General features: G+C 40.6%; 2 protein-coding genes across 4 annotated transcripts; one reads left to right on the forward strand and one right to left on the reverse strand.

The window, feature by feature from the left end:
- Positions 1–13,050, forward strand: LOC306941823 (excitatory amino acid transporter 5-like; the record flags this gene model as incomplete). The annotated part of the gene is made up of 11 exons (XM_079527462.1): positions 1–165; positions 1,811–1,890; positions 2,866–3,081; positions 6,547–6,589; positions 6,982–7,195; positions 8,268–8,367; positions 9,300–9,533; positions 10,582–10,776; positions 10,924–11,058; positions 12,642–12,774; positions 12,910–13,050. 11 exons carry the CDS (start codon positions 1–3, stop codon positions 13,048–13,050), a joined length of 1,656 nt encoding a protein of 551 aa, XP_079383588.1.
- A 4,887-nt stretch (positions 13,051–17,937) lies between these two features.
- Positions 17,938–26,205, reverse strand: elavl1a (ELAV like RNA binding protein 1a). 3 transcript variants are annotated; one of them, XM_079527684.1, is made up of 7 exons: positions 26,114–26,205; positions 24,727–24,786; positions 22,068–22,251; positions 21,311–21,414; positions 20,530–20,683; positions 19,881–20,106; positions 17,938–19,621 (listed from the first exon to the last, which is right to left on the reverse strand). In XM_079527684.1, exons 2-7 carry the CDS (start codon positions 24,760–24,762, stop codon positions 19,297–19,299), a joined length of 1,029 nt encoding a protein of 342 aa, XP_079383810.1. In that variant the 5' UTR covers positions 24,763–24,786; positions 26,114–26,205; the 3' UTR covers positions 17,938–19,296. The 3 variants fall into 3 exon arrangements, with proteins under 3 accessions (XP_079383810.1, XP_079383808.1, XP_079383809.1); XM_079527682.1 differs by having other exon boundaries at positions 20,500–20,683; XM_079527683.1 differs by lacking the exon at positions 26,114–26,205 and adding an exon at positions 25,516–25,694 and having other exon boundaries at positions 20,500–20,683.
- Between the last annotated feature and the right edge of the window lie 944 nt (positions 26,206–27,149).

Below are 27,149 nucleotides of genomic sequence, written 5' to 3' on the forward strand. Positions count from 1 at the left end.
ATGGAGATGTTAAAGACTGTATTTAATAGTGTTGTTCCAGTAAAAGTTCAGGAGTATGTGAAGGACTATTGCAAGAAGAACGGCCTGCTGACGCTCTCAGTCTTTGCCGTGGTTACAGGCTGTGTGCTTGGATTTCTCCTTAGGACAATGAACCTGTCCACACAGGTACGGATGGATGGAATATTATGCATGGAATGATGGAATAATGGTCAACAATATCAACATATGGGCTGTGGATCTTTATGAGGCTATGAAGAGAAATTGTGCAAAGAGAAAGGTTTTAGAGTCCCATGTGACAGAACAGTATTTTGTGCTCTGGAGTGTTTAATGGTAAAGTGGCAAGGATTCAAAATAGAAACTGAGGTTCTTCCCAGCTGGGGTATTTGCTCTTGAGTTTAGGCTTACTACAGGGGAACACTTTGCTCTTGAGTTTAGGCTTACTACAGGGGAACACTTTGCTCTTGAGTTTAGGCTTACTACAGGGGAACACTTTGTGTTTAGGCTTACTACAGGGGAACACTTTGTGTTTAGGCGTACTACAGGGGAACACTTTGTGTTTAGGCTTACTACAGGGGAACACTTTGCTCTTGAGTTTAGGCTTACTACAGGGGAACACTTTGCTCTTGAGTTTAGGCTTACTACAGGGGAACACTTTGTGTTTGGAGGGGGGAGACAACGCCATTTTCCCCAGTGGTGTTAGGAGTTGATTGTGCTTGTAATGTCCTGCTTACTAGCCTCGTACTAAGTGCAAGAGGTCTTTTGTCCTTTGGCTGTCTGACTCTGGCATCAACTTACATGGTATAGTATCTGGGGGAAATACATCTGACGGATGTTCCTGTCCGACGCTTCCGGCTATGCACTCTCTGCCCTCTGCCTGTCCGACGCTTCCGGCTATGCACTCTCTGCCCTCTGCCTGTCCGACGCTTCCGGCTATGCACTCTCTGCCCTCTGCCTTGTGACCTGGCTTTTCTCTTCACAGATGAGTAAGGCTGGGAATGAGGCTAAGCGGCACCCGCCCCTCTAGATTAGAAATCACACTGGCTGGGCCAGGCTAGTGGATGGGCTCCAGGTGTGACCAATGCCAATTTAGTAGAACCTGGATAGGGTAGTACCTACCTCTATCACCTCCCCAAGTCTGAGCTTGACTGACAGCTAGTTTCCCCTCGTTTGCCACAATATACAGTCATAGCTCCCATTTGCAGATCACTAAGGCTGCCTAAAAAAACCTTATCCAGGCCTATTCAACTCAAGACTTTTTTTGTTTTCTTGTTATTTTATGGTCAGTGAAGAGAGACAGGAAACAGGGAGAGAGCAGGGGAAACAGCCTACTATATAAAATGAGGAAACCTCTATTTATTTTCATAAATTTTTCTCCTTGTGGGTTGACCAGTCACACACAGGCATTGATCATTGGCATAATTATGAAGAGAGTGACTAATACAATACAATACAATACAATACAATACAATACAATACAATACAATACAATACAATACAATATAATATAATAAGCAAATATTTAACTTTTCCCAAATGTTTCCCAAATTTAAGCTGTTTATTTGTGTTTTTGTGAATTGTCCTCGCAGGCTATAGCATCTGTAGTCTTGGTTGTGGTCCCATTATATAACCCGGATGAATGGTGGGTGCAAATGGCGAGCATGGACTAGTGTAGCAATTTGTCCGCCTGGCGAGGGAATTGAACGGGGGACTCTTTGTCGGTTTTTATTTATTATCTAACTGCATGTAAAAATAGTCTATTCCCATTAGTTTAAGAAGACTTTCCTACTATGCTCATACACTTCTCCAATAGGCCAAGATCTACTTCTCTTTCCCTGGAGAGCTGCTGATGAGGATGCTTAAGATGTTGATTCTACCTCTCATCACCTCTAGGTAAAACACTGACATACTATAGAGGGTATATGAGCATGACATCAGCATCATACCCGGAAGTTATATGCGGGAACGCCTACTGAGTGGCAAAAAAATAATACTTTCTGGCCTTGATAGCACATACATCCAAACAAAAAAGTCCTATCTAATTGCATTAAAAAATGCTAAACTCACTTTGCCACTTTATGCATGCGCATACCCTCTATGTCTATAGCAATGCTAGGCTAATGTTAATGCTAGGCTAATGTTAGAAGATACCTGCGGCTGAATCATAGGCCAGTTGTGGTTCTCAAGTCTCAACCTCTTCTGGATCAGGGCCTAGCTCCTTGAAAGTGGCAGCGGTCTAAGCGGCACCCAAACTGCCACCGTATGTGTTTATTTTAATGATCGATCAATCGATTGGGTTCTGGCTTGGACCAATGGAAGTATACTTTAACCTGTTTTGACCTGAGATCAGATTCTAAAAATGTCTTCTACATCCTGACAGTTTTCTGAAAAAGCTATGTTTCTATGTCAGTCGTTCTTGGATTTTTCAAAAATAGCAGACCTACAAGCTCGTAGCGAGCTTGTAGGTCTGCTATCTTTGAAAAGATCCTACGAGCTTATAGATCTGCTATTTTTCTATAGCTAAAGCCTAACATAATGCTAACACCAAAAGGGGTTCCCGCACAGAATGGGTTAAGTTCCTATTTATCGCTTATCGGTGTCATAATGAAAACCTTTTTTGAAAGAAAAATACCATGACTTTTTATTTTTGCCTTTTTTTTAACCAATTATTTGGAGGCCGGTTGAGATCCACTGATTCTCCATGTGTGGTCCAGGGATAGTCAGCGGTTCTTGATCGGGTTCCAGGGGGTAGTCCTGTAGATACGTAAGGTTCCAGGGGGTAGTCCTGTAGATACGTAAGGTTCCAGGGGGTAGTCCTGTAGATACGTAAGCACCCGTCCTAACTAACCTGTCCTTTTTGCCCTGCAGTCTTATGTCCGGTCTGTCAGCCATGGACACGAAGGCTAGTGGTCGGCTAGGGGTCCTGACCATCACCTACTACCTGTGGACCACGTTCATAGCTGTCATTGTGGGTATCGTGCTGGTGCTAGTCATTCACCCAGGCACGGGACACGAGAAGGATGGTCACCATGCAGGATCAGAGCCTGTCATGACCTCTGCTGATGCACTTTTAGATCTAATCAGGTACAGATTGTCTCACACGCATGCACACACATACGCATGCACACACATGGATCCATGTTTGTGTATAGTGATTTGCACAGAGCTAGGAATCGAACCTCAGTCTCCCACCGATGCACAACCTGCCAATAGAGCTGCATGAGTCCGATTCCCAGAGTTGTTGTGGCCGGATCTTTCCTGCATGCAAATACGCAAATACAGCAAACTCCTCCGTTTCTCAAATACTCAGACATGTTTCATACATGTGTGATGATAATTTTTCAATCTTTCAAAATTAAATTGTAAGACTTTATTTTTAACATTGACTTCCATGGACATAGACGTTACTTCAAATCCAATGCACAGACCGCCATTGACATACGTCATAGTTCGAGCATTCTAAATACACTATTTGGGGATTTAGCAGTGGGGAAGGGGCGTTCCCGCACTAAAGTGACTATTTTGGTCACCTGTCTAAATCCCTAACACCTCCGCTACCCGTTACATTATGCATAGGTGTGGTTTGGGGCGTTAATAATTAAACCAATCACCGTGCCACATGCCATTGCCTTTAAGAGATCCCTTATCCATTGCCCGTTATGCCCAGTTCTATATTGCTTCATAGCCATACGGTCTATAGCCCATGGAAGAGTGATGCGTTGCTGTGCCCCCCCCTGTGCCGTTTTTCTTTTCTTTTTTTTCAGCGCACAGAGCCAAGAACACTCATCTTTTCATTGAGTCACAACTCACTCAGATCTCGCTTTTAACATTTCAAAGAGCTGTGTGAGCTACGAAATTGGAGCGTTCATTTGGTATACTGTATAGATCGTGTGTGTAGACCGTCTCTACGAAACGGTATCAAGCAAAAATGAAATGTCGGGAAATATCGGATTAAACCCCACTTGCTACGCTGTGATGAAACTGAACAAGCAAATGGAATCGCATAATGCTGGCACAAGTCAAATAACTTCTTTGACTAGACAATTATATAAACACAATGGACACAAGGAAGTGACAGGTCACAGCAGGCACTCACTTCTGCTGATTATAGGAAAATTACAAAGAGATGCGTAGGAGAATAAGGAGAGATGAAGCAGCCTGACTCCACGGACATCTCCATTGCAGGCGTGCTCTATACCAAACTAATTTGGCATACGGCTTAGTGCGGGTGCTTTTAAACTCCACTATCGCCTTCCCAAATGTGTGTGACCAAAATGAAAATTTAGGGGAAAGTGTGCCAACACGCCCATGACCACACCTCTAGGCACAAATACCGGTGTCCGCAAAATAGATAGCGGTAACGCTGGACCAAAATACCATTAAGGGACAGAGCAAGCTCCTATACTCGTAATTTTCGGGCAGCGGCTGACTTGCGGGCCGCGTCGCGTGTAACGTCGGCGACGAAAATCGAGCCCATAGTCTTGTGAAGAAGAGGACACCCGGAAAAAACGTGAAAACAAATCCAAGGCGGTTTAGTATAATGCTATAGAATTTATAAAAAATATATTCTTTGCATTCTGTTCCCAGACAGCGTTTTTGGTAACAAAAACAGAACATACAGAATTTCCCCTGGTATCTTTCTTTTTAGATATTTGGTGTTCACATTTTTCTGTGATCAAGATCATTCAGCAGTCTTCATTGATTCTTGGTTTTGCAGCTTATCTTTTTTGGCATGAGGATTTGCCCTGTAATTCCGTGTAAAACCATTCCAGACCTATTAAAGCCAGTACAGTTCCAACAAACCCCCAGTGTCCTCTCTAGATTACTCCTTTGAGGAAGCTGAGCTCCTACTTTAACCACAAACTCTTAAGTGACTTAGATTGTGAGTGCTAGAGCCAACCACAGGAATAAATGTATAGAACCGACATTTTCATTAATTGGAATAGGCCTACTGGAACATTGGGGCCCTGTGTGTGGAGATCACTGGGCCCTTGCATTAATCTGCCTGTGCACAGGGCCATATGGAATGCCCTCCGTAGGCCGTAGCTTCACACAACTAAGCGTTGGCCAGTGGTCTAAGCATTTCATGTTGAAGGAGGAAAAGGTGATGTTCAATAGTTGCAGCGGCACTCCTGCATCGGCGACTGGCCTAAGAATAGACAGCCATTATATAACTCCTGCTTTCACAGATTAAGAGAAGGACCCTGTGTGCTTTTCACTTCACTGCACAGGGCCTGCGACGTGGTAGATGTAAACAGGCTTACAACACCGTCATCCATGTCAGAGATCTAATTAGAGCCTATTAGATTATATTTAGAGCTGTGTGGTCAGAGCTTGGTGGTCAAAAGCCAGGTATGTGTTTCAGTGTTTGTGACCTGTATACGTTTGATGAGCTTAATGTCAGAGGTCAGTGCTCCATACATCTGCCTTACTATCCACATGAACCTTAACGACCTTATTCTGGGGTGAACATTCTGTGGTGCCGTGTTGTGACTTGTGAGCTTGTAGGTGAAAAATCACACCCGTGTGAAATGAGTGGTGCAACTCCGTGTGGGGGTTCCGGGGGGGGGGGGGGGGTCCAAACCCACAGGAACGCACCCAGGGTGCCGGCCCGGTTCCGACGTGCCGCCCTGTGTCCGAAACGGTTGAGAAATGACAGAGTTACTGTGTGCCGGTCCCTCTACTGTACCCTCCACTGTACTGTACTTGCACACCCAAAATCATCATATATACAGTTAATATGTGCATGTGTGTTTGTGTGTGTGTTAGGTTGCGCACAGGTGGTGAAAAACAACCATGCTGTTTTCATGCTCATACCTACCCAGCCAGCCAGGCAGTTTAGTTTCATGCTCATACCTACCCAGCCAGCCAGGCAGTTTCATGCTCATACCTACCCAGGCAGGCACCCACACCATAGAGTATATAAAAGGATAGAGACTGAACTGGCGCGAAGCTCCGCCCCCCCAGCTATTCATGTCAGTGGAAGTTGCTCAGTGGCGTTTTGAAGCACCCGGAAGACTGCCGGAAGTACCGTCTCAGAACGTCTACTTCCGCATTTGACCACCAAATGTTGGTGGTCAAATGCGGAAGTGCAACCGAGCGCTCAATGTTAAAGCCCAGCTGCACGGGGTTTCCCGGTCATGAATCCACGGGTCCGCCTGTAGTCCCTCCTCCTACCACTAGGGCCCAGAGCTTCAACGTTGAATAGCCTCACTGGCCCCTTGACCCACACACATAAGTCCGTAAGGGAGTGGCTTGCACCACTCAAAAAGGAGGGGACCAAGTGAACCATGGGGGAGCCTGGGAACTATGTATATAGGGTTTAAGTTGTTAAGATTTTTAAGATTTATTTATTTAACAAAAAACAAAACATAAAACAAGTGAAATTTGGAGATACAATTAAGTGACTATAATATGCAAGTACAAAATCACCCACACATTAACTCTCCTGTGACTTCACACCGATGAAGCTGGCTTTTTGATAAATTAGATGTTATACAATACAAATATTATTTATATATATCAGATAAATATCTCTATCTTTTACAGGAACATGATCCCTTCCAATCTGGTTGAAGCCACTTTCCAACAGGTGAGTGGATAAGGACACACAAATGTAAGTTCTCCTTACGAGACATGCAACCTACATGCATGTATGATGTCGATGCTGTTGGGTGGAAACATTGTAAAACTGTTTCTTTTACACAATTTTCCTATTGTTTTTAAACATTTAAAAATAGATCAAGCTCAAGCTTGTAGATCTATTCTATTTATAAATGGCTGATCTACAAGCTCGTAATGTGAGATTTTGTGATGTGTTGTGAGCTTACACCTGCTATTTGAAAAAAGAAAATACTTTTTTGGAAAATATTTGGAGAAAAGAGAAAAGGACTAAAAAAGAACATGTATACTCAACTGGTTGAGACTAAGTTTGCTCTGCCATTCTCAATCAACCTGCTTGCCTTTCTCTCTTCTACACCACAGTACAAAACAGAACTGGTGCCCATTGTACAGAATTCAAATGTGAAAGAGTCTCAGGCCAACTTTGTGTACGTGATGCCCGACTACAACAACCCTTCCCTAGGGCACCCAGTGTTTCTGGAGATCACCCCTGCTCCTGACATTAAGTACAGGGTCATCCCAGGTAGCAGCAAGGGCATGAACGTGCTGGGCATTGTCATCTTCTCCACCACCATGGGTAAGGTGCACAGATGTGTAGGCCTATTGTTGTATATGGTTGTTGTCCAAAACAGGAAATGGAGAAAAAAAAAACTGTGTTCCAATAGGATACAATTGTTATTATTACTCACAAACTCCTGTTGTACTTTTGAACATTCAAAATGTTTCCAAAATGGCAAAAATAGCAGATTTACATTTTAAGTACCTGCCCACCATCATGGAGTCTAAGGGTTCAAATCCACCCCCTGTACGAGTATACGAACACAATTGGCTGCGTTTTAGGGAGGGAAGCCTGACAGCAGGAAATGTTTAATGGGAGGAGCAAGGACTGTCTAAAGAGGACGAGACGCGAAGACCGTACGGGCGACGCCATGTTGCTTATGGTGCTCCATGGAAGGAAAGAAACATGCGCAGTTGAGACCAAGGAAGCTGAACGCGGAAGTGTTGGCTGCATATAGCCCATTGCGCATGTTTCTTTCCTTCCATGGAGCACTATAAGCAACATGGCGTCGGCCGTACGTACGGTCTTCGCGTCTCATCCTCTTTAGACAGTCCTTGGGGAGGAGTAGGATGGAGACACTACCTGTACATCCTCCTAGTGGGGGCTCCTCACTGGCAGTGAGGCGAGGATGGAGACACTACCTGTACATCCTCCTAGTGGGGGCTCCTCACTGGCAGTGAGGCGAGCCTGTAGGGTACAACAGCAGTGGCAACAACTAACGACTAAATTGTGGAGAAAGGAGAAATAGATGTGTGTGTGTTATTGTCACACTCTCAGTTACAAATTGATACATTACATTTTACTGTGCAAGTCAGACAGACATACAGAAACACAATTCACCATTTTCACACGGCAGTCATTTAGTTATTAAGTTTAATGCCACCCCAGGTCTTTCCAACCCTGAAAATGGCCGCAGTGTGAATAAAGTGTGTTTATTACATTAAATTAAATAGCTCTTGTGTTAAATTCAGAGCTACATTTACGCTCTGGATTTTAATACAAACACATGCGCTTATGCATGCACCCACACAAGCACAAAAACTAACAAACTGAATATTTGACATTGTTTTATATTGTACTGTGTGTGCAGGCCTGCTGCTGGGGAAGATGGGGGAGCGTGGTGCGCCACTGGTCAATGTTTGCCAATGCATCAATGAGTGTGTCATGCAGATCATCAACGCAGCCATGTGGTACGACCCTAGATCTCTGTGTTTCTCAAGTACATCCCTCTGTCTTGTGTACAAACAGAAACACTTGTGCCCGACAGTCCGAGTAGGTGAGATTATGTCTCAAAATAAGCACTATTAACAGGAATCTGCCTGGCAGAGACACAGTTTAGGTCTTCTGAACAGTCCTTTATATTCTGTGGCAGCAGATGCTAGTGACCAGTGGCTTGCTTCACAATTAATCCCCTGAATTGAATCAGAAGAACAAAGGTATACAATGGTCTAAAGAAAAACAAAAGACATCTTGACCTTGCAGACGAGAGAAGGGAAAAAACACCACCTTAAAGAAACGAGAGACTAAGAACAAAGATGAGAGGTAAAGGATAAACAGGTAGTGTGAAGTCGTACAACAATATAGAATACATGAAATGGCTCACTAGTGAGTACATTATAAATGCATTAATTCATGGTGATTATGGGAGAGAATGAGATAAAAACAGAAAGAGAAAAGAAAGGGAGTGGGTCTTCTCTTCCTGTGAGAAAGTAAAAATCTCATCATTTAATCACAGTTCAAGATGTGACATCCAAGCGAATGAAGGGTGAGTACTTCCTAAAGCAGCTTTAGGTCTTAGGGTCAAGTGAACAACATGTGAACACTGAGCACTGAGCCAGGCGTAAGACAACTGTGTCGTGTGGGTCACACTTACACGACAGCGGGTATGCACATTGATGAAAACATGACAACTTAATGTCATGCCACGTGTAGGATAATTTAGCCCCCCTGTGAAAGTTCCTTTCACTTTGAACTGCATTGATTGTGCTATAATGTATTGCATTTCATTCTAATCTAGTTCATTTAATTAGCTAGTAGTGTTATATTCCGAAGGATACTTTGTCAAATAACAACCTTCGTCTTTCTCTCTCTCTCTTTCTCCTCCTCCCAAATTTCTGTGCAGGTATTTTCCATTTGGCATTGTGTTCCTGGTGGCAGGGAGGATTCTGGACATGCATGACCCAGCCCACCTCGGAGAGAAACTGGGCATGTACTTCATCACAGTGCTTGCAGGCCTGTTTGTCCACGGCCTCATTCTCCTCCCTCTCTTCTTCTACCTGCTGACACATAAGAATCCATTCACCTACATCAGAGGCCTGCTGCAGGCCCTGGTCATCGCACTTGCCACCTCCTCCAGGTAACAGGAGACAGGTCTTGTGCAGGGGTCATCAATATGTGAGTACACGGACAGAGGTGTCCGTGGCATATTGTTTAATTTAGATTTTACACACCATTTTAATGTTCTCATTTTGATCATAAGATCCAATTACTGAATGTCAGTCTTCAGGTTTTCCTCAGAATGTATGGCACATCAGTGGTTCTCAAACTTTTATTTTCAAGAGCCCCCATACAATTAATTCCATTTGTACACTCAGAGTTTTGTCTATACTCATTTTGTATGTCTGTGGCAAAAATATAATTTTGACAAAAAAGTCCACCACAAGCCAGCATGACGATGACCCCTGGTGTTGTTACCTTTTATAATACTATTATTTTATGTGTATTTTCTCCACCTCTCAGACTTTTTTGTTACAGATTAGTCCTATTTTACAGTAGATTTGGCGATACAGTAGATTTGGCAGTCAACCCTTGCAGACACAATGATATTGTAGAAGGAAAAAAAAGCTAAACAAAGCATATTTATTAAACGTAGTATATCATCCATTTTTCTTTTCACAGAATCAAAGATTTTATGGTCCTGAATTACCAGGATCCTGAATGGCTTGATTCTATGCTTCAAATAATTGATATAAATAACGTTTGTAAATCTCTATGGGAAAAATGAATGGCAGATTTTTCAGTGGTGCCAGTAAACCACGCTCACTGCTATGCCCTATAGAGAACGGACAGCCTATATAGAGAACGGACAGCCTATATAATAAGACGACAGTGGACACACCACGCGGGGTGGTCACCGTGGTCCCTCGTTTAGTAACATGCATGAGTCATGACAGTACTTTTCAAGGGTTTTAGCTTGACATGCAAGCTGGTATAATATATAATGTATATATTCTTGTTTGTTAGGGATTAAATTATTCCTTTTTTGCCACCCTTTAAATATTTCTGAAATAACACCTCCGGTTAACATTAAGGATCATGGGAAAGGCAAAAGATCATGAGGCAAGTTCCTTTTCAGGGTAACTTCTATCACCTCTAGCTTATTCCCATTCGTACTGTCTCTGCAGTTCAGCCACTCTGCCTATCACCATGAAGTGTCTTTTGGAGAACTGTGGGGTTGACAGGCAGATTGCTCGCTTTGTTCTGCCAGTGGGAGCTACTATCAACATGGATGGCACGGCCCTGTATGAAGCTGTGGCGGCCATCTTCATTGCTCAGGTCAACGATTATGAGCTGGACTTTGGCCAGTTGGTCACTATCAGGTGAGGATGGACATAACTTTGCTAACTTTTGTTACTTTTACTCCCTGTCTTTTCAGTCTGTCTCTCTCTCTCCCCTGAACATGACTAGTTTGTTGTGTGATATATCATAGACATCACATCCCTAATATCCTGATTCTTTCTCATCAGTATCACGGCAACCGCGGCCAGCATAGGGGCAGCTGGAATTCCTCAGGCCGGCCTGGTTACCATGGTGATTGTCCTGACCTCAGTAGGGTTGCCCCCTGCCGACATCTCACTGATTGTGGCTATCGATTGGGTCCTGTGAGTATCACTAATGATAGAAAGATAGATGTCTTTATTTCTCTGTCATGCACCAAAGGTGCCCAGCCCACATGGACTTACAATTACAAGACACAACATAATAAATCAATAAAATAAAAACTCTGTTTTTCAAACTCCATTGCAAACATACAGAACATTCTATCTTTTTTCCCCAAGCCTTCCATATGAAATTCACTAAAAATAAAATACACAGTCTTTCATAATCATCTAACAAAAAAGATAACAAAAATAGATGACATTTTACCTAATAGTAAATGTCTTAATTCATTATAATGGACAAATAAAATATATTTAATTTTCAATTTCTTCCTAATCACATAAAAAACTAATTATATCCTCCTTAGGAGTACCAATGAATATAACCGCTTCCCACCTTCTGAAAATCAATGAAACAGTGTTGATTTGTTTTCTTGAAGTGTTTTCTCGAACAATAGTAGTTACTGAGTAAATATGGTCAATACAAGATCTTGTTTTATGGAAACTGTTCTGTTCGTCAACAAGTAAGCCTGACCTTTCAAAATGATCTGTAAGTCTATTATTTAAAAATGAGGAATATCATTTTATACATTACTAATAAGACTTATGCCTTCTAACTAAGTGCCAGTAAGCGGTAGTTTTCAAGACTAGGTTTGTACCACTGAGAAGGAACAATACCACTATCGAAACAGGATTTAAACAAAATTTGTAACAACTTCGGTGATTTCAATACCTCATATGAAATGTCATCAGTTCCAGTAGCCTTTCTTAATTTATTTTTTCAACCAACCTCTTTACTTCCTCAATAGTGAAATTAATATTTAAATAAAATGTTAAATATAAGTACCTGCACACGTTTCATTTCCATTATTTTCTTTAGACTGCTCACTTCTTTCAAGAAAGCCTCATTAAATAAAGAATGATTACACCGGGAAACAATTTCTGGGGGTTATGAGTTTGTAGTTGCTCAATTATGTAAGGATGTTCCTTGTTTAAACATACACTTCACTGCACATAACCTCTTTAAATTCATTTCTCAATTTCACTCCCAATTCTTTACTTTACTTTAGGAATGTATTTTCTGCTGCTCTTAAATAGTCTTGATACCAATAATTGGGTTCACGTATTCTTCTTGAACATTTGGAGTATTGTTTTTAACACATTTATCCAAGTCTGTATATAAACACTCAAAAGATGTGTCATACCAAGCATCCATATGAACTTGATTATTCTTACATATTTAACTTAAACTGATCAGTAAGCTCCAATAAGATACATACGAGATTACATACTTTTGTTTCCAAAAATAGGGAGTCTACTTGCACCTCTTTAAAAGTATATCTAGTCTGGAACGATAACGTCAATCAGGCATTTTACATCTGTCTCCCAATAAAGAAATTCTAACCCTAAACTCTCCAATAACTCATTTGGGGTCCAAACAATACAACAATATAACAAATAATGAACAATAACATGCTATAATAGCCATTAATCAGGGGAATATATTTAATATCATCTTTTACAAGGCAGCTGGGGAGGGTAGTACTGAGCATAGAGAACATGATTTTCTTCTGACTGGTTCACAGGGATCGCTTCCGTACGATGATCAATGTCCTTGGGGATGGCTTTGCTGCTGGGATAATGGCACATGTATGCAAGGAAGACTTTGAGAGGGCAGCTGCTGCTGCCACTCCCACCAATGGCATACGAACTGAACGGGTAAGGAGGAGTTACAGTCTCTGACAGTGGGAATGAGAAAGAGAGCCCAATAGCTGACGTGATCCAGCAACAGCATCAACTAATTGCTTCAAGTGTCCCAGCTAAGCATCTTGTATATGGCCTCTTTCCCCACAGAGCGACACAGTAATCTCCTTTGGCAATCAGTCTGAGTCTGATGCTCCCCTGATGGCACATCGCTGTGATTATGTGTTCGAGGTGGCGGGGGGCAATGTAACAGAGAAACCTGTGGCTTGCTACAACCTCTGTCAGATCTGAGGCAACACAAAATTGACTGGAAAAGTGGAAATGTTTCGCGACCACCTCCCAGGACAACCAAGAAACCACCAGAGTCCAAGAAGTTACATTTTAAACTTCAGCTGGAGAGCATGGTTCACATGAATCTAAAGGTTATGACCTGAATTCAGGTCATTCTACTTAAAGAGGGGGAAAGAGGGGGCTTGGTTGGCAATGTTTGCCTTGGCAATGATGCCTAAATGTGTGTTATATGATTGAAATTCTATTAATCACATCTGTGCCACAAAGGAAGAAAAACGTTCTTCTAATTTCTTTTATATAACTTTATAGTGAGGCTGCTTTTAAAAATTTCAATTAATATTAGGTTATTTTTCTGGCTTTTCTGGGAATTTATTGATAGTGGCTGTGGAGTGTGGAGACAGGAAACAGGGAGACATGCACCAAATGTTCGCTCTGCCCAGGAATTGATCTGGGGACTCGCAGTCAGGCATTAGAGCCCATGATGTTGCACCCAACCCAACCACTCTTTCCCAGGTACCAGGTGAAGTGTGAATGTCACATTTTGGAAATTGTATACACTTTACAGTACATCATTTGTATGAAATCATCTGTGGACAATAATGGTTCACTGGTGATTGTTTGATATTTTACAACATGTAGTACTGTCTGATATTAGACATTAATTCATGTTAACCAGTCACTGGTAACAATGTAGACACTGAAGGTAGAGTTGCATACCATAATATAAAGCAATTCTATATACATTTATATTTTTACCTTTGAATGAGGTTTTGGAGTTGCCTGAGGCTGTGGCACAGCACTGGACCGTAGCTACCTTAACATATTCCCTGACACTTGATGAGAATCTCAAAATCTTAGAATACATGTCATCTTTCTGTTGACAAAGAAAGAAAAGGATTTCTGTGATGTTTTTTTATGTGAATGACTTTGATGTCAATGTCTTAGACATTATGACGTTTTTATAAAAAGGTTTTAATTGGTGTACAATGTTGCTCTTTTCTATTAAATTAATTCATTGTTTCCAGAGTTTGTGTGGGTTTTCAAACTAAAACATTTGCATACATACATTATATAAAAATATATGGGTATGTCTCCCCCATCTGGTCGAGACAGTTACTGGAACCTAGACAACCTACACATATCCATAGTACCATACAGCTCCATCTCAATGAATTAGAATATTTTGTAAAAGTTCATTTTCTTCTGTAATATAATTCAAAAAGTGAAACTTTCACATATTCTCAATTCATTGTGCATAAAGTGAAGTATTTTAAACCTTTTTTGTTTTATTCTTGATGATTATGGCGTACAGCTCATGAAAATCAAAAAATCCTATCAATAAATGGTAAATGGTGCATTTATATAGCGCCTTTATCCAAGGTGCTTTACATAGATTGTGCATTACATTCACCCATTCACACACACATTCATACACCGATTGCGGCGGAAGCCATGCAAGGTATCAACCAGCACATCGGGAGCAATTTGGGGTTCAGTGTCTTGCCCAAGGACACTTCGACATGTCGACAGGAGCTGGGTTTCGAACCGCCGACCCATGGATCATTGGACGACCTGCTCTACCTCTTGAGCCACAGTCGCCCCACAGCCCCACAGCCAATGAATTAGAATATTTAGAGAGACCACTAAAAATATATATTTTTTAAACGAGAAATGTTGACCATCTGAAAGGTATATTAATGTATGCAGTCAATACTTGGTCTGGGCTACTTTTGAATAAATAATTTCATCATTGGGGAGTGGCATGGAGGTGATGAGCCTGTGGCACTGTTGAGGTGTTATGGAAGCCCAGCTTTGTTTGATAACAGCCGTAAATTAATTTGAATTGTTCAGTCTTATGTCTCAAACCTTCCTCTTGACAATACAACCAGATTCTCTGTGGGGTTCAGGTCAGGCCAGTTGGCTGGTCAGTTAAGCACAGTAATACTATGGTCAGTGCACCAATTACTAGTAGTTTTGGCTCTGTGGGCAGGTGCCAAATCGAGCTGGAAATTAGCAGCTCCATGAAGCTTGTCAAGATACTGAAGCACAATGTACTCTAAAAAGATGGCTGTGGACCAACACCATGCAGATAACATGGCCTAAATCATCACTGTGTAGTTTTGGCTCTGTGAGCAGGTGCCAAGTGCTGCTGGAAAAGGAAAATCATGTACGGAGGCATACAGTGCTGTAAAATATCATAATAGACGGTTGTGTTGAGACTGGTGTTAATCCACTGACAGTGAAAACTTAATTGTTTCAACACAGCCATCTTTTTAGAGTACATTGTGTATGTTGACAAGCTTCATGGAGATGCTAATTTTCCTTTTCAGCTCGATTTGGCACCTGTCCAGAGCCAAAACTACTAGTAACTGGTGTACTGACCATGGTATTACTGTGCTTAACTGACCATCCAACTGGCCTGACCTGAACTCCAGAGAATCTAGGTTGTATTGTCAAGAGGAAGGTGTGAGACATGAGACTGAACAATACAAATCAATTTACGGCTGTTATCAAAGAAAACCTGGGCTTCCATAACACTTCAACAGTGCCACAGGCTGATCACCTCCATGCCACACCCCATTGATGAAATAATTTGTTCAAAAGTAGCCCAGACCAAGTATTATAACTGCATACATTAATATACTTTTCAGATGGTCGACATCACGTTTAAAAAATCTTTTTATTAGTGGTCTCGTAAAATATTCTAATTCATCTTATTAGAATATTAGGATAGGATTCCGTAATTATATTACGGAAGAAAATGAACTTTTACAAAATATTCTAATTCATTGAGATGGAGCTGTATATGGAGACAGTACTGTTCAATATCACCATCAAGGGGAATTCTATACTGTACAGGAGATGGAGAATGCATAAACCCAACAGGAAAGCACATGGCCATGGTATAAAAATCCTATATAGCAGGTTCAAGGCAATACAACCCCTCAGAGGTCACCTAAAGTATCCTTCCATTTTCTCTTATTTAGAGAAGAGTACTACAATCCACTCCAATTATTGCTTCCAGTTTTTTATTGTTTTTGTTTGTTTGTTTGTCAGGTTACAGGGGACAATAATGTTTACCATTGTTATTAAAAAAAAAGTTCTCTCCCGTCCACAATTTTGGAACTCACCAGCCGCCAGTAAACTGAAATGAACAGGTATTAATAAATACAAAATGAAATTAGTACATTTAAATGAGTATGAATTAAAGGATAGCACAATAACGGCACACATCAAATACAATTAGGCGACTAGTGAATAGTCACATGAACATATTTCGGTAAATATATATATAATTAAATAGTCCCATTTTTGGCATGTAGAAATGTTGTAACCATTATGAAAACCAATAAATAAACCCAGTTTAAATCTCAAAGACCTCATAGAATATGGGGCATTTAGAAGTGCTTGTGTGCACCATTGGGCCGTCCATCTTGTTTTATAGTGATCCTTCAAAGTTCAAACAAAACTACACTGAATAAAACATTGTTTTTCTCAACTCTGAAACAATTTAAACTACATTTTTCAAATGTTAAAAACTGTTGCCTTGAGGTGTCAAAAGTTAAAATCAATAACCCATGTTGTAAAAACTTTCAGAGGAACAAACACTCAAATATAATGCGTACGTGTATATATAAGTATCACGGTAAAAAATAAATTATGCTATGCTTGCTGCCGTCAAGTACTCAGAGCCTTTCCAACACTAAGGCAAAATAATAATAAAAAAACTGAAATGTACCTTGGATACCAAGACCCCACCCGGCCTTAAAACAAACGTTGCCTTCTTTTATGATACTTCTGAGAAAGTTCTAACGCATCACATTAAGAACTGATCTCAGAATAACAAATAAAACGGGTAATGGCCAAGACAAATCGATTTGAACCTGCTCCGAGCAAGCTCACATAGTATTGCACAAAGATATGTGGTGTGAAAATGATCCATTATATTCATTTCAAACTAATAGTAATTTGAAATCCTCTGCTTTAAGGTTACCGGTACATTACATGAAGACTAAACTTCAGGGGCTACAGATTGACCACAGCAGAGAAAATGAATTACTATAAGACAGATATTTAAATACCATTAATCTTAAATTGCTTAGGGTTGTCCTTTAATGACCACATATCTCCTCAGTATTTTACCGAGAACATGCTTAAAACAAGGGCATACGTAAAAGTGCCGATAGTATTCATAGAAATACTGTTGAACTGTGGGTCTAAAGGAAACAAGAGTGAAAATACCTTCAACACGGCGCTTCGGAGAAATAACATGAAAGAAACATGTTTTACTACTGTGACTAGTTGAGGCTTATTTTTAGCATCGATCTGACCTTAGGCTTACCTCAACTCTCCAAAGCCCGTTTCCTCCCTCTCTAGTTAAGTATTTCAACATACACTTGTATTCAGATGTCAGGACAGCTAAGTCACTTTGCAGGCTTGGCTGTTGGTTGGAATGGTTAACAGCAGCAACCATTATCCATACTGAAACATAAATTCTCCCCCCTGCTCATTTATGTACCAATTACTACTCACTGGCCTGACCACAAAGGGATGTTGACACTCTCCCCATCTTAACTACAGGGGAGGACACCATCTTTCCCCCGCTTACATCATAAAGTTCTCTAGCCATTCAGTGCCGACAGCATAAAACCTTTCCTCGACTTAGGCTGGGTGTTTTGAAGAGAACAAAGGCGCAACCTATTAGGATACTGATCACCTACTGAATCCAAATCATTGACTCAGAGACCCACTTCGGCAACAACAGCATGATGGGTAGTGTCCATAAAAATGCATAGTGCATCAGTCACTACAGTTAAACAAAAATGCAAATGAACTCTATAAGTAAATTAAAAAACAAAAAAACAAAAAAAACAAACCAAACAAAACTTTCAGCAAAACAAAATAAAATTTAATGGTTGTATTTTCAAAGTGAAACAATCAAAACAGAAGAAAATAAAGCAAACCTAACAGAAAGAAAAATAAATGTTAAAGGCCATTAATTCTCCTTGAACTTGAGATGAGCAGTTTTTAACTTAAATGATTAGAATTCTACACCTGCAGAAAAAGGTTGGGGAAAAAAAACAAAAGAAAGTTTCAAACTAAAATAAGTTTTCAAAAAGAAAGTAAGAAAGAGCCACAGTCGTCATGTTCTTAGCGGTACATTTTAGTAACTGTTAAAAGGGGGGGGGGGGATCTCAAAAAGGGGTAAATTTAGCTTCTCAAAATGTTCACGGTCTGACACATCCAGGCAGAAAATATTTTTTTTCCCATGTCTTTGGTCCATCTTCCGTAATATTTAACTTGGGGTGTGCTTTGTCACAGGACTCATTTTTGAGATACGGTTCATATATACTGTATTTAAAAAAAGACCCCTCCACATTGATTACGAAACAACAAAAACACATTTCCCCTCATAAGCTGGCCATGTTTAAAATTCTGCGCCACCAGGCGAGGGAGGCAACAACATAAGATAACATTGAAAAAGACTGATATTCTTAATAGCCTAAAACAGATTGGTTAAAAGTGCTTTTGCTAGTTGGATTGACATGAGCCATTGTGAGCAGGGTGGTGGGTTTTTCTGATAAATTAAGGCATCTATTTCTACATAGGGTCCAGAGTCCAGGACACAGCACTGTAATCTCAAATTAAAAGAACAAAAGGAAATATTGACCAATGCCTCCAAGCAAAACACTCGTCTCTTGTGATATTTTTTTCAGTAAACAGACACATCACAAAGAAACTATGAAATGTCTGGCAAGTGGGAAGAGGTGTGCAACGCTTTCCCATCTAGTAACTTATTGTCCACTTCCAGCACACTGGCCAAAGCCTATCTCAGGGCACGTACAGGCCTTCATCCCACATCTGGTCCCTATAATGACTATTTCAAATGCAGCACATAAGGACAATATTCTACAGCTTTACAGGAAAATTCGTTCTTAAAGTATGAAATTGGTCACCCCGCCCCATAATTACAACTATATTCAGAGCATTCCCAAGTATGAGTAGTAAGAAAAAGACAAGAAAATAAATGAAAATGAGAAGAAAAAAAACTGCACCTACAAACGCACAAGTACAAAGATGCAAAGAGTTAATTCCGCTTTGAGTGAGAATACACTAAAAACCAATTTGCTATGCCAAACTTTGCCAACGTATACCTCTATTGTCTGCAATGAAAGTCGGCGCATGGTTGTCATTGTGTCCATCTCTCTCCTGCTCATCCAAAGTTGTCCAACTCTATCTCTCTCTCTATTTGTGACCCTTGGTGGTCTTGAAGGACACTTGCAGGATCTTGTCTCCAAGTCGGTAGCCGTTGAGGCTGGCGATGGCCATGGCCGCCTCTTCGTAGTTTGTCATGGTAACGAAGCCAAAGCCCTTGCACTTGTTGGTGTTGAAGTCTCGGATCACCTTGACATTGGTGACTGCACCAAAGGGCCCAAACATCTGCCAGAGTATGCCCTCGTCAGCATCCTGGCCCAGGTTGTAGATGAAGATGCACCAGCCTGAGGTGGAGTTTCCTGGCACACTCACCCCACCCATGCCACCCATGTGATCAACACTCATGGGGGAAAATCTGGAAATAAGGAGACATGGGCAAGATTGCAGATATTATAGCATCTGAATATTACAAACAATGTCTATGTAAATCAACTAGTTGAACAATTTTAAAATGTTTTTCAAAATGATAAAAAAGGGGGCAAAGCAGTTTAGGGATAAGGCACTGACAAAAATAGGGCTCTTAGGCTCTAGTGCAGAAAGGCTGTCTGATCCAAGATGATGTCATCTTATAATGCTCTATGCAGTCTTTGCACACGTGTCATAATGTTCCTTACCGGAACCTCTGTTGCTGGTGGTGCAAAGGTCCTCCAAAGCGGCGAGACTGGTTGTGGTACAGTTGGGAGATGATTTGAGTGCTCTTTGCCTGGTTTGGGTTAGCGGCAAATTTAACTGTAATAGGCTCAGAAGCTCCAGGAGGCTTCTGACCATTCAGGTCTTTGATGGCATCTTCTGCTTCGGCTCGCTTGTCGAAGCGGATAAATGCCACCCCACGGGACAGACCTGAGTGAGAGGAGGCAATATGTGATGGAAGGGATGCTGCCTATTCAACTACAAGCTCTTTAATGTTTTAGCCTTCAAAAAGTTTGGATATGCAGTGATGACACAATAAATCTAGCGGTGAACAGTTATACATCGTTTTATATTATGGACTAATATTGACAACAGTAATAGTAGCACACAAGTTTGACTCAAAAATTGCACAAGGGCAATATATTTTCTAAATCATGTGAAATCAAATATAAGTTCCTAAACATTCCACAAATAGTCAAACCAGGCAGGCAGACAAAAGTAAGACAGAAGAGACATTTCATAGACGAGTTGGTATCCGAGTGGAACCCTTTTTTCTACATTGAGAAATGATCTGACAGTACGGTGCATATAAGACAGCAATACCTTCTTCATTCTCCGGCCCTGCTGTCTTACCCGAAGCCTGGTCGACAAGCACGCGGGAGTTTATTATACGTCCGTAGCGGGCAAACATGTCTTCAACATCTTTCTGGGTCATGGACTTGGGCAGGCCACTGATATACAGGTTGGCGTCCTTTATTGTGTCCGAGCTGGGCCGTGCATAGGACACCTGGCAACAGGAAGCAACAAAAGCCTCAGTACACCACTTAATTACACGCACAACAAGGAAAACAGCTTATTGTTATGACTTACATTTATCACAAGCCCCGAAATCACTTTATTATTATTTTATTTTTTAATAAAACTGGTCTAAGTTTGTTGTTGCTTAGCATTTATGTTACTATCATGTTACTATCATCCAGTGGATAGTTTTTGTTAACAGCAAGCATTTTTTAATACTTTTAATCCTACATAAATGTGATGATAAAAAGGAGAAAAAAAACAAAAGGCAGATCCGTCTGTGAATCCCTGATTGAGCTGGTCTAGATGCCAGGGGATGGTCTGTGCAAAATGAGTATGCTCAAAAGTACATAGGAAAATCATAGAAAACAAATTCATAATGAATAAAATGAATTCTGAAAGAATGAAACAGCATCAAAACAAAATTGAAATAAAATGTAAAAGTAAAATTCTGTAGACTTTGTTATTGTTAAATAAGGCAGTAGGAGAGCTATCAAAGCAGTACCATTTCCTTGGGTTGACATGTACTAGCTAGGTAGCGCACGGCACAGGAGCCACAGGAGTTACATGACATGACATCGTTGGGTTGACAATAGAACACCTTATTGCACGTTACCTTGATAGTTTTGGACTGTAGCCTTAGTCCATTCAGTGTATTGATAGCTCTGTCTGCATCACTAGGGTTAAGATAGTTAACAAATCCGTACCCTAAACTGTGGCCTAGAGAAAAAAAAGGAAAACAATAAAATAACAAAAAAAAGTTGTATAGTTAAAACAAAAAACAAAATAAAAACAAAAAACTGCATACTGAATAAATAAATAATTGAAACAAAGCAAATCTACACATTTCATGCTAGTCGGTACAAACAAAACAAAGGAGGACTTCAATTAAAGAAGATCGTATTTGTTGGAATAAATACAACAGCAGCCCGTGGGGGTGGTGAATGCAATAAGAGTTTTGACAAACAAATAACCCAAAAATGAAAATAAATGTGGCATTTACAATGAAGACACTATGGCTGCAGGAGCCAGAAAGAGAGCTGGCCTGTATATATATCATGACAATTTAAGCCAACATTGAACATGTGTAGCCAAAACAATTAAGAAAATTACAACTGATGATGCCAAACGCAACGTGTCAATATTATTAGGTAACAGTGGACCAGATACAAAGTCCACTAGTAACAGAACGAAGGTTTTCAGAGGTTGGGCACAGTGTTGCCCCCCCCAACTGTGTTGTAGCCATGGTGTCTGATCTTAAGTCCCCTGACATTCAAAACCTACTGTGATAATGAACACCTGTCTGAGTATGTCTGAGTTCTAAGCTTGAACTGTGCAGCAAAGCATACCATGGGATGTTGAGTAAGCAATACCTGCAACTTTGTCCCGAATGAGCTTGGCCGATTCCACCTCACCAATGCTACTGAAGAGACTCCGCAGCTCATCCTGTGTCATGCTCTGAGGCAAGTAGTTCACTATCAAGTTGGTCTTGGCATCTTTCCCCTCGTCCCCTCCTCCCATGTGGTCTTCGTAACCGTTAGACATGTCATACACCTCCTGCACATGGACGAGTGGGAACACAGTTAGTGGTAGTCATTTCAACTGTTCACTAGTTGGGTGCAGAATTTGCTCAGTGTTCATGAGAACATTAGAATAATCATAAATGATTATGATAAGAACATTAGAATAATCTAAAATGATTATAATCATCCCAGAAAGTGGCCTCCTAGATTACACACATTTACTACTAGCACCAATGATACAAAAACACTGCAAACTTAACTCAGTCAAAAGGTGGCTGGACTCAAAATCCCCTCAGTTTAATACATTACTTGCCAACAATCTCAACCCAGCCAAATTTTAATTGCAGCTGTCTACAGTACACTATGATCAACTCAAGAAGAACACATTGCTGCACTTCATAGCCCGTCTACACGTTGCAGACCTCGTTGTCCTAGTCAGTCACCTCAGCTAACCCTTTAACACTACTTTAAAGGACAGCGCTGAATATGGAAACCAAAGCATAAGTGCATTAACATAGCAGGCTTGTCCCTGTGGGCAAACATGAACTACATTCAAAATGTTTTCTTCATTCCACCAATAGTACAAAGTAACATACTTTGCTATTCTCAGAGCAGTGAGCAAGCACATCAGTACAAAAACGACAATCCCCAAGTTATACTATGCATACCATGGGAGTACAAGTGAGAACCTAATTTGCAGATTGAAACATACAGTAGTTGACTATTTTAGGCTGGATTTCTTTGTAGTGATTTGCATAAAGCCAATCTGATACTCAAAAGACATTTTCGTCATTAGTGTAACACTAACGGCGATGCCAAACAATTGTCCCATAAATGTCAATAGAGCACAGCCGTTTGTCTTAATAAAAACACTGAAATAATAAATATAATCTAGGTCATATTTCAATGTGCTTATGTACACTAGTCTGAAAGGGCCTCGGATGTATCACTCAGTCTTATGATAGCTTTTTCTTGATTGTATCCTCTGTGTGTTCTAGTGGACATGGTTGCCGGTGGCTGAAATGGGATCAGGACTGAATGGGGAACTAGTCGTGTGGTGAACCTGACAGAACTCCATTCATGCAATGGAATGGCTGTGATTGGGTATTCCGGTGGGGTAAGACAGATGGGCCTAAGAGGATGAATGAGTCCTGTATTAAAAACAAGTAAACATGGGCCATGTTGGTGGGGAAAAGTCTGTGGGAGGGGATCTCTGATCACCCTCAATGCCTTCCTTTGGAGAAAATGTATATTAAATCAATTCAGAAAATTCATTATCACTGAGAATCAGTCTGTACCCTGTAAATCTATGATCTGAATAGTCAGTCGAACCTCAGTCGATGGAGATTGTTTTATTAGTTAGTTTAGTAGTTCATTATGGTCACCCTCTTCCTGGAAATAAAAACGTCTGAGGCTTTCCGAGGCTATGGTCACCCTGCCTTGATAAACAAGAATTAAATATTTAGATAGTATAAATATTAAAGCTTCCTGTAGGTAGTCAAGTAATTCTGTCTAGTCTCTACTGTTGATTGATTTTGATTGTTTATTTATTTCCGTGTCCTGCACACAATGTGCCCAACCCTCATGGGTTTATAAGACACCATTTCTCAATTGCATTTACAGCATGTTTACATTACATAATTCACGCATTTACAGAATGTTTACATTACATAATTAATTATATTACAACTCAGATTTATACAGAATGTCTTCTTTCCCAAGCTTGACAAATAAAATCTGCCACAACAAAAGTCCCTTTGGCAAAACATATCTACATTTTTACATAGTCATTTAAATCTACTCATTTCACAACTGCATTTCCTGATTTGCTTGCGCTTTGCGTTTCAATATTTGCGTTGTTTCTCTCAATGTTATTTGCTTAATTACATATGCTTTTGAAGTGCAATCAATCAAGTCTGAAGAAGACCTTGCTAGTTCTAAACGTTGGTTTCTTCTTTTTAAATATGTTTTGCATCGTGGCTACGAGGGTGCTGCCTTTTTTCCTTAACTTCAATCACAGAACTAAACCTGGATGGATCAAATCTATTCAGTAATCAATATGGACACAAGATAAAGTTCTCAAACTCTGCCCGAACTCGACCAGGCCCGACCCAACGTTTTCGGGCCAGGACGGGCCTAAAATATATGCTCATCAGTAGGGCCGGCCCGCAGGACCTTGGAGGAAAAAAAATATATAGCATTTTTTTTAAATAATAAAAATAATAGTTCTGTCCGTTTGTGTATTTATTATGAAGATGGTGCTGACTGGAGTTTCACTTTTACTCTGTGTAGATTTTTCAAATTCTGCCCAAACCCGACCCAACGCTTTAGGGCCGGGCTGAGCCTAAAATCTATGCTAATTAGTAGGGCCGGGCCTGATCAGTTAGGGCCCAGTTAGTGCCGGGTGTTAATTTGCAGGCCCGTTAAGAACTCAAATACAAGACACCATATCTTAAAAAGACCATGTAACGTTGTTTATTGTAACAGGGATCTGATCTGTGATACTCACTTTCAAGTACCTAATGTGTCCTCTCCGAACTGCCATGAAGACACTTCACTGCTCCTGAGGCTGAAGGGCGATAAGCATAATTAAATAAATAAAAATGCAGGCCTGCAGGGCACTTGTGAACAAATGAGCAAGGTTGCTTCTTCAAGGTTTAATAACAATGGACAATTTCACAAGCATTTGACAGAACACTCATGCCATGAATGTAATAATGTAATGCGAAAAATAAAAACAGCAATCAAAATGGGGCCATTCAATCTAATGGGTTGAAAAAGAGACTCAAGATGATTGTTCTTCTGAGAGAAATATCCAATTCATGTACAGAAATGTAATAGAAAATGATAAGGACCTATATTCAGTGTTAAGACTTTTTCACTTTTTGGACATGTTTTTGTCCTGCTGCAGCTACAACATCTATTGATTGCAATGTTCCATTCGCGTTCTCTATAGGCGTGTAGAACAGCTGTTTTACCAAATGTCTCCTGGGGGCGTTGACTTCCCTAGACTGTGGTAATTGTATCATTTGTAATTCAGTATGTACACAATAGAATGTAACCAAATGGACGCTTATTTGGTTACATAAACCAATTAACCCAATCAATGAACACTCACGATTGTAATGTACACTGCAGTGTGATAGCTGGCCGGCCATCACTGAGGGGCCTACACAACGAGCATTGGCCTATATTACCTGGCAAGCCAACTGCACGATTATTCGACATTCCAACTGCAAACGTCACACACCCACACAGTCACACACACACACCCCCCGACGTAGAACAACAAACTTACGGTAAACAATAATTCCCGAAATCTTAAGTTTAAACAGACTGCCTCTGCGGTGTCTAGTGTCCCAGTGCAGTCATTCACTGAACGCAAGTAATGCTTCTTTTCGTCTTTTGAAAGTGAACGCACCCCATTTTAGAGAACGGCGCTCTCCGTGCAGTTCCTCCCACGCACGCACCACGTAACGTTACATTCAAACTGGTGACCTTATCAACTCAAAACAAGAGTGCTCGTCGGAACCACTGTCGAAATGTCCAAACGGCCAAGAGCGTGACAGTAATTTTCATAACTTTCAATAACAATAATCAATTGGTTTGATCTGTCGTCTTTTTAAATCTACAAGGCGGCATACACCCGTGGAACAAACAGCGGTCTGTTTTGGTAGTCACAGGATTCGACGTGCCACACATTACTTTGTAACGCGACAACGGTAATGGCTGTGCTGTGAAGGCCTTAGCGGCTAACATTAGCCAGTTAGCCTGCCTATCCTACCAAGGCCTCAAAAACAGCATGGCATGAATGTGGCTCATTCGAACGCAGGTGATTAAAAAAACGACTCATGATGTCGCTAATATATGACGTTTGTTTACGTTCCAATGCTTACCAGCTTTAAATGTTGGCGTTTCTTCTCGTCTTGTATTTTCTTCTTCTTGGCGGCGGCTACGACATTCACTACTCTCGTGATAAAAAAAAAAAAAAAAAACGTAGGGCTGATGAAAGACGCCACGCCTACTTCTATTCTGCACTGCAGCGCCTCTGCAGGGTTGATAACACACGCACGCGCGCGTACACACACACACACACACACACACACACACATAGTTACAAGTGACAAGGTAACTACACTAACACAACCCAGACTTATATACGCCTTATATACCAAAGTGTCCTTGTCACTGTGCTATCCTGCTTTGTTGCTTAAAACAGCACTGCCTAAACATTAAAACAGTATGTGGCCCTAGGGGACAGAAAAGCTCTGCGATAACATTATTATTCATATTAATTTCATTCATATATATATATATATATGCTTAACATGACTATCACAAAAGTTTTAAGTTTATTATCTTTTCTTTTCTTGTCTTTTTTTACACTCAAATGTAAACACATGTAGGCCTACAGCAAAACAGAAAAACGTGGACTAAAAGGATAAGGATAAAATGTCCTGGGGACTTGTTTAAGTTGTTTCCATTGTGGTCCATCCAGTGCATTAAATTCATCAACAGCATAGATTAACAAAGACTTAAAGCGCAAATAACATGCATTTCAGAACTGCTTTTAATATTTAATATCATATTGTCTATGTCCCTCAAAGTTATTTCTAATGGTTTGAGCCTCAATCACCACTCTGATATAACCAGTCCTTGTCATTTCTTTCTGGACTTTGAAAGCAGTTTTAGCTGCAGTACCACAATGTCCTGAGGTGGTGGGGGTGCTGATATGCAGATTATTTAATATTTGAGTCATTATAATACTGACGCTAGATAAACCCAGGCTTGTTTCCATTCCATGCCAGCTTGGAAAATCAACAATGGTGACATTGTAAACAAAGTGGAAATGCAAATTTGGACCTGCAGACTGAAGAAGAGGAGGAATTGAAAAGTAGGGTGACATTGATGACATCACGATGAGGACAAAAT

This window comes from Electrona antarctica (genome assembly GCF_951216825.1).
Source record: "Electrona antarctica genome assembly, chromosome: 18".
Lineage (NCBI taxonomy): Eukaryota > Metazoa > Chordata > Actinopteri > Myctophiformes > Myctophidae > Electrona > Electrona antarctica.

Coding starts and splice junctions, on each gene's coding strand:
- elavl1a (XM_079527682.1), bottom strand. CDS start 24,762: ATGGCAGTTCGGAGAGGACACATTAGGTACTTGAAA. Junction 21,415..22,067: donor CATTCGGGACAAAGTTGCAG/GTATTGCTTACT, acceptor TTTTTTCTCTAG/GCCACAGTTTAGGGTACGGA. Junction 20,107..20,499: donor AGGGCCGGAGAATGAAGAAG/GTATTGCTGTCT, acceptor CCTCTCACTCAG/GTCTGTCCCGTGGGGTGGCA.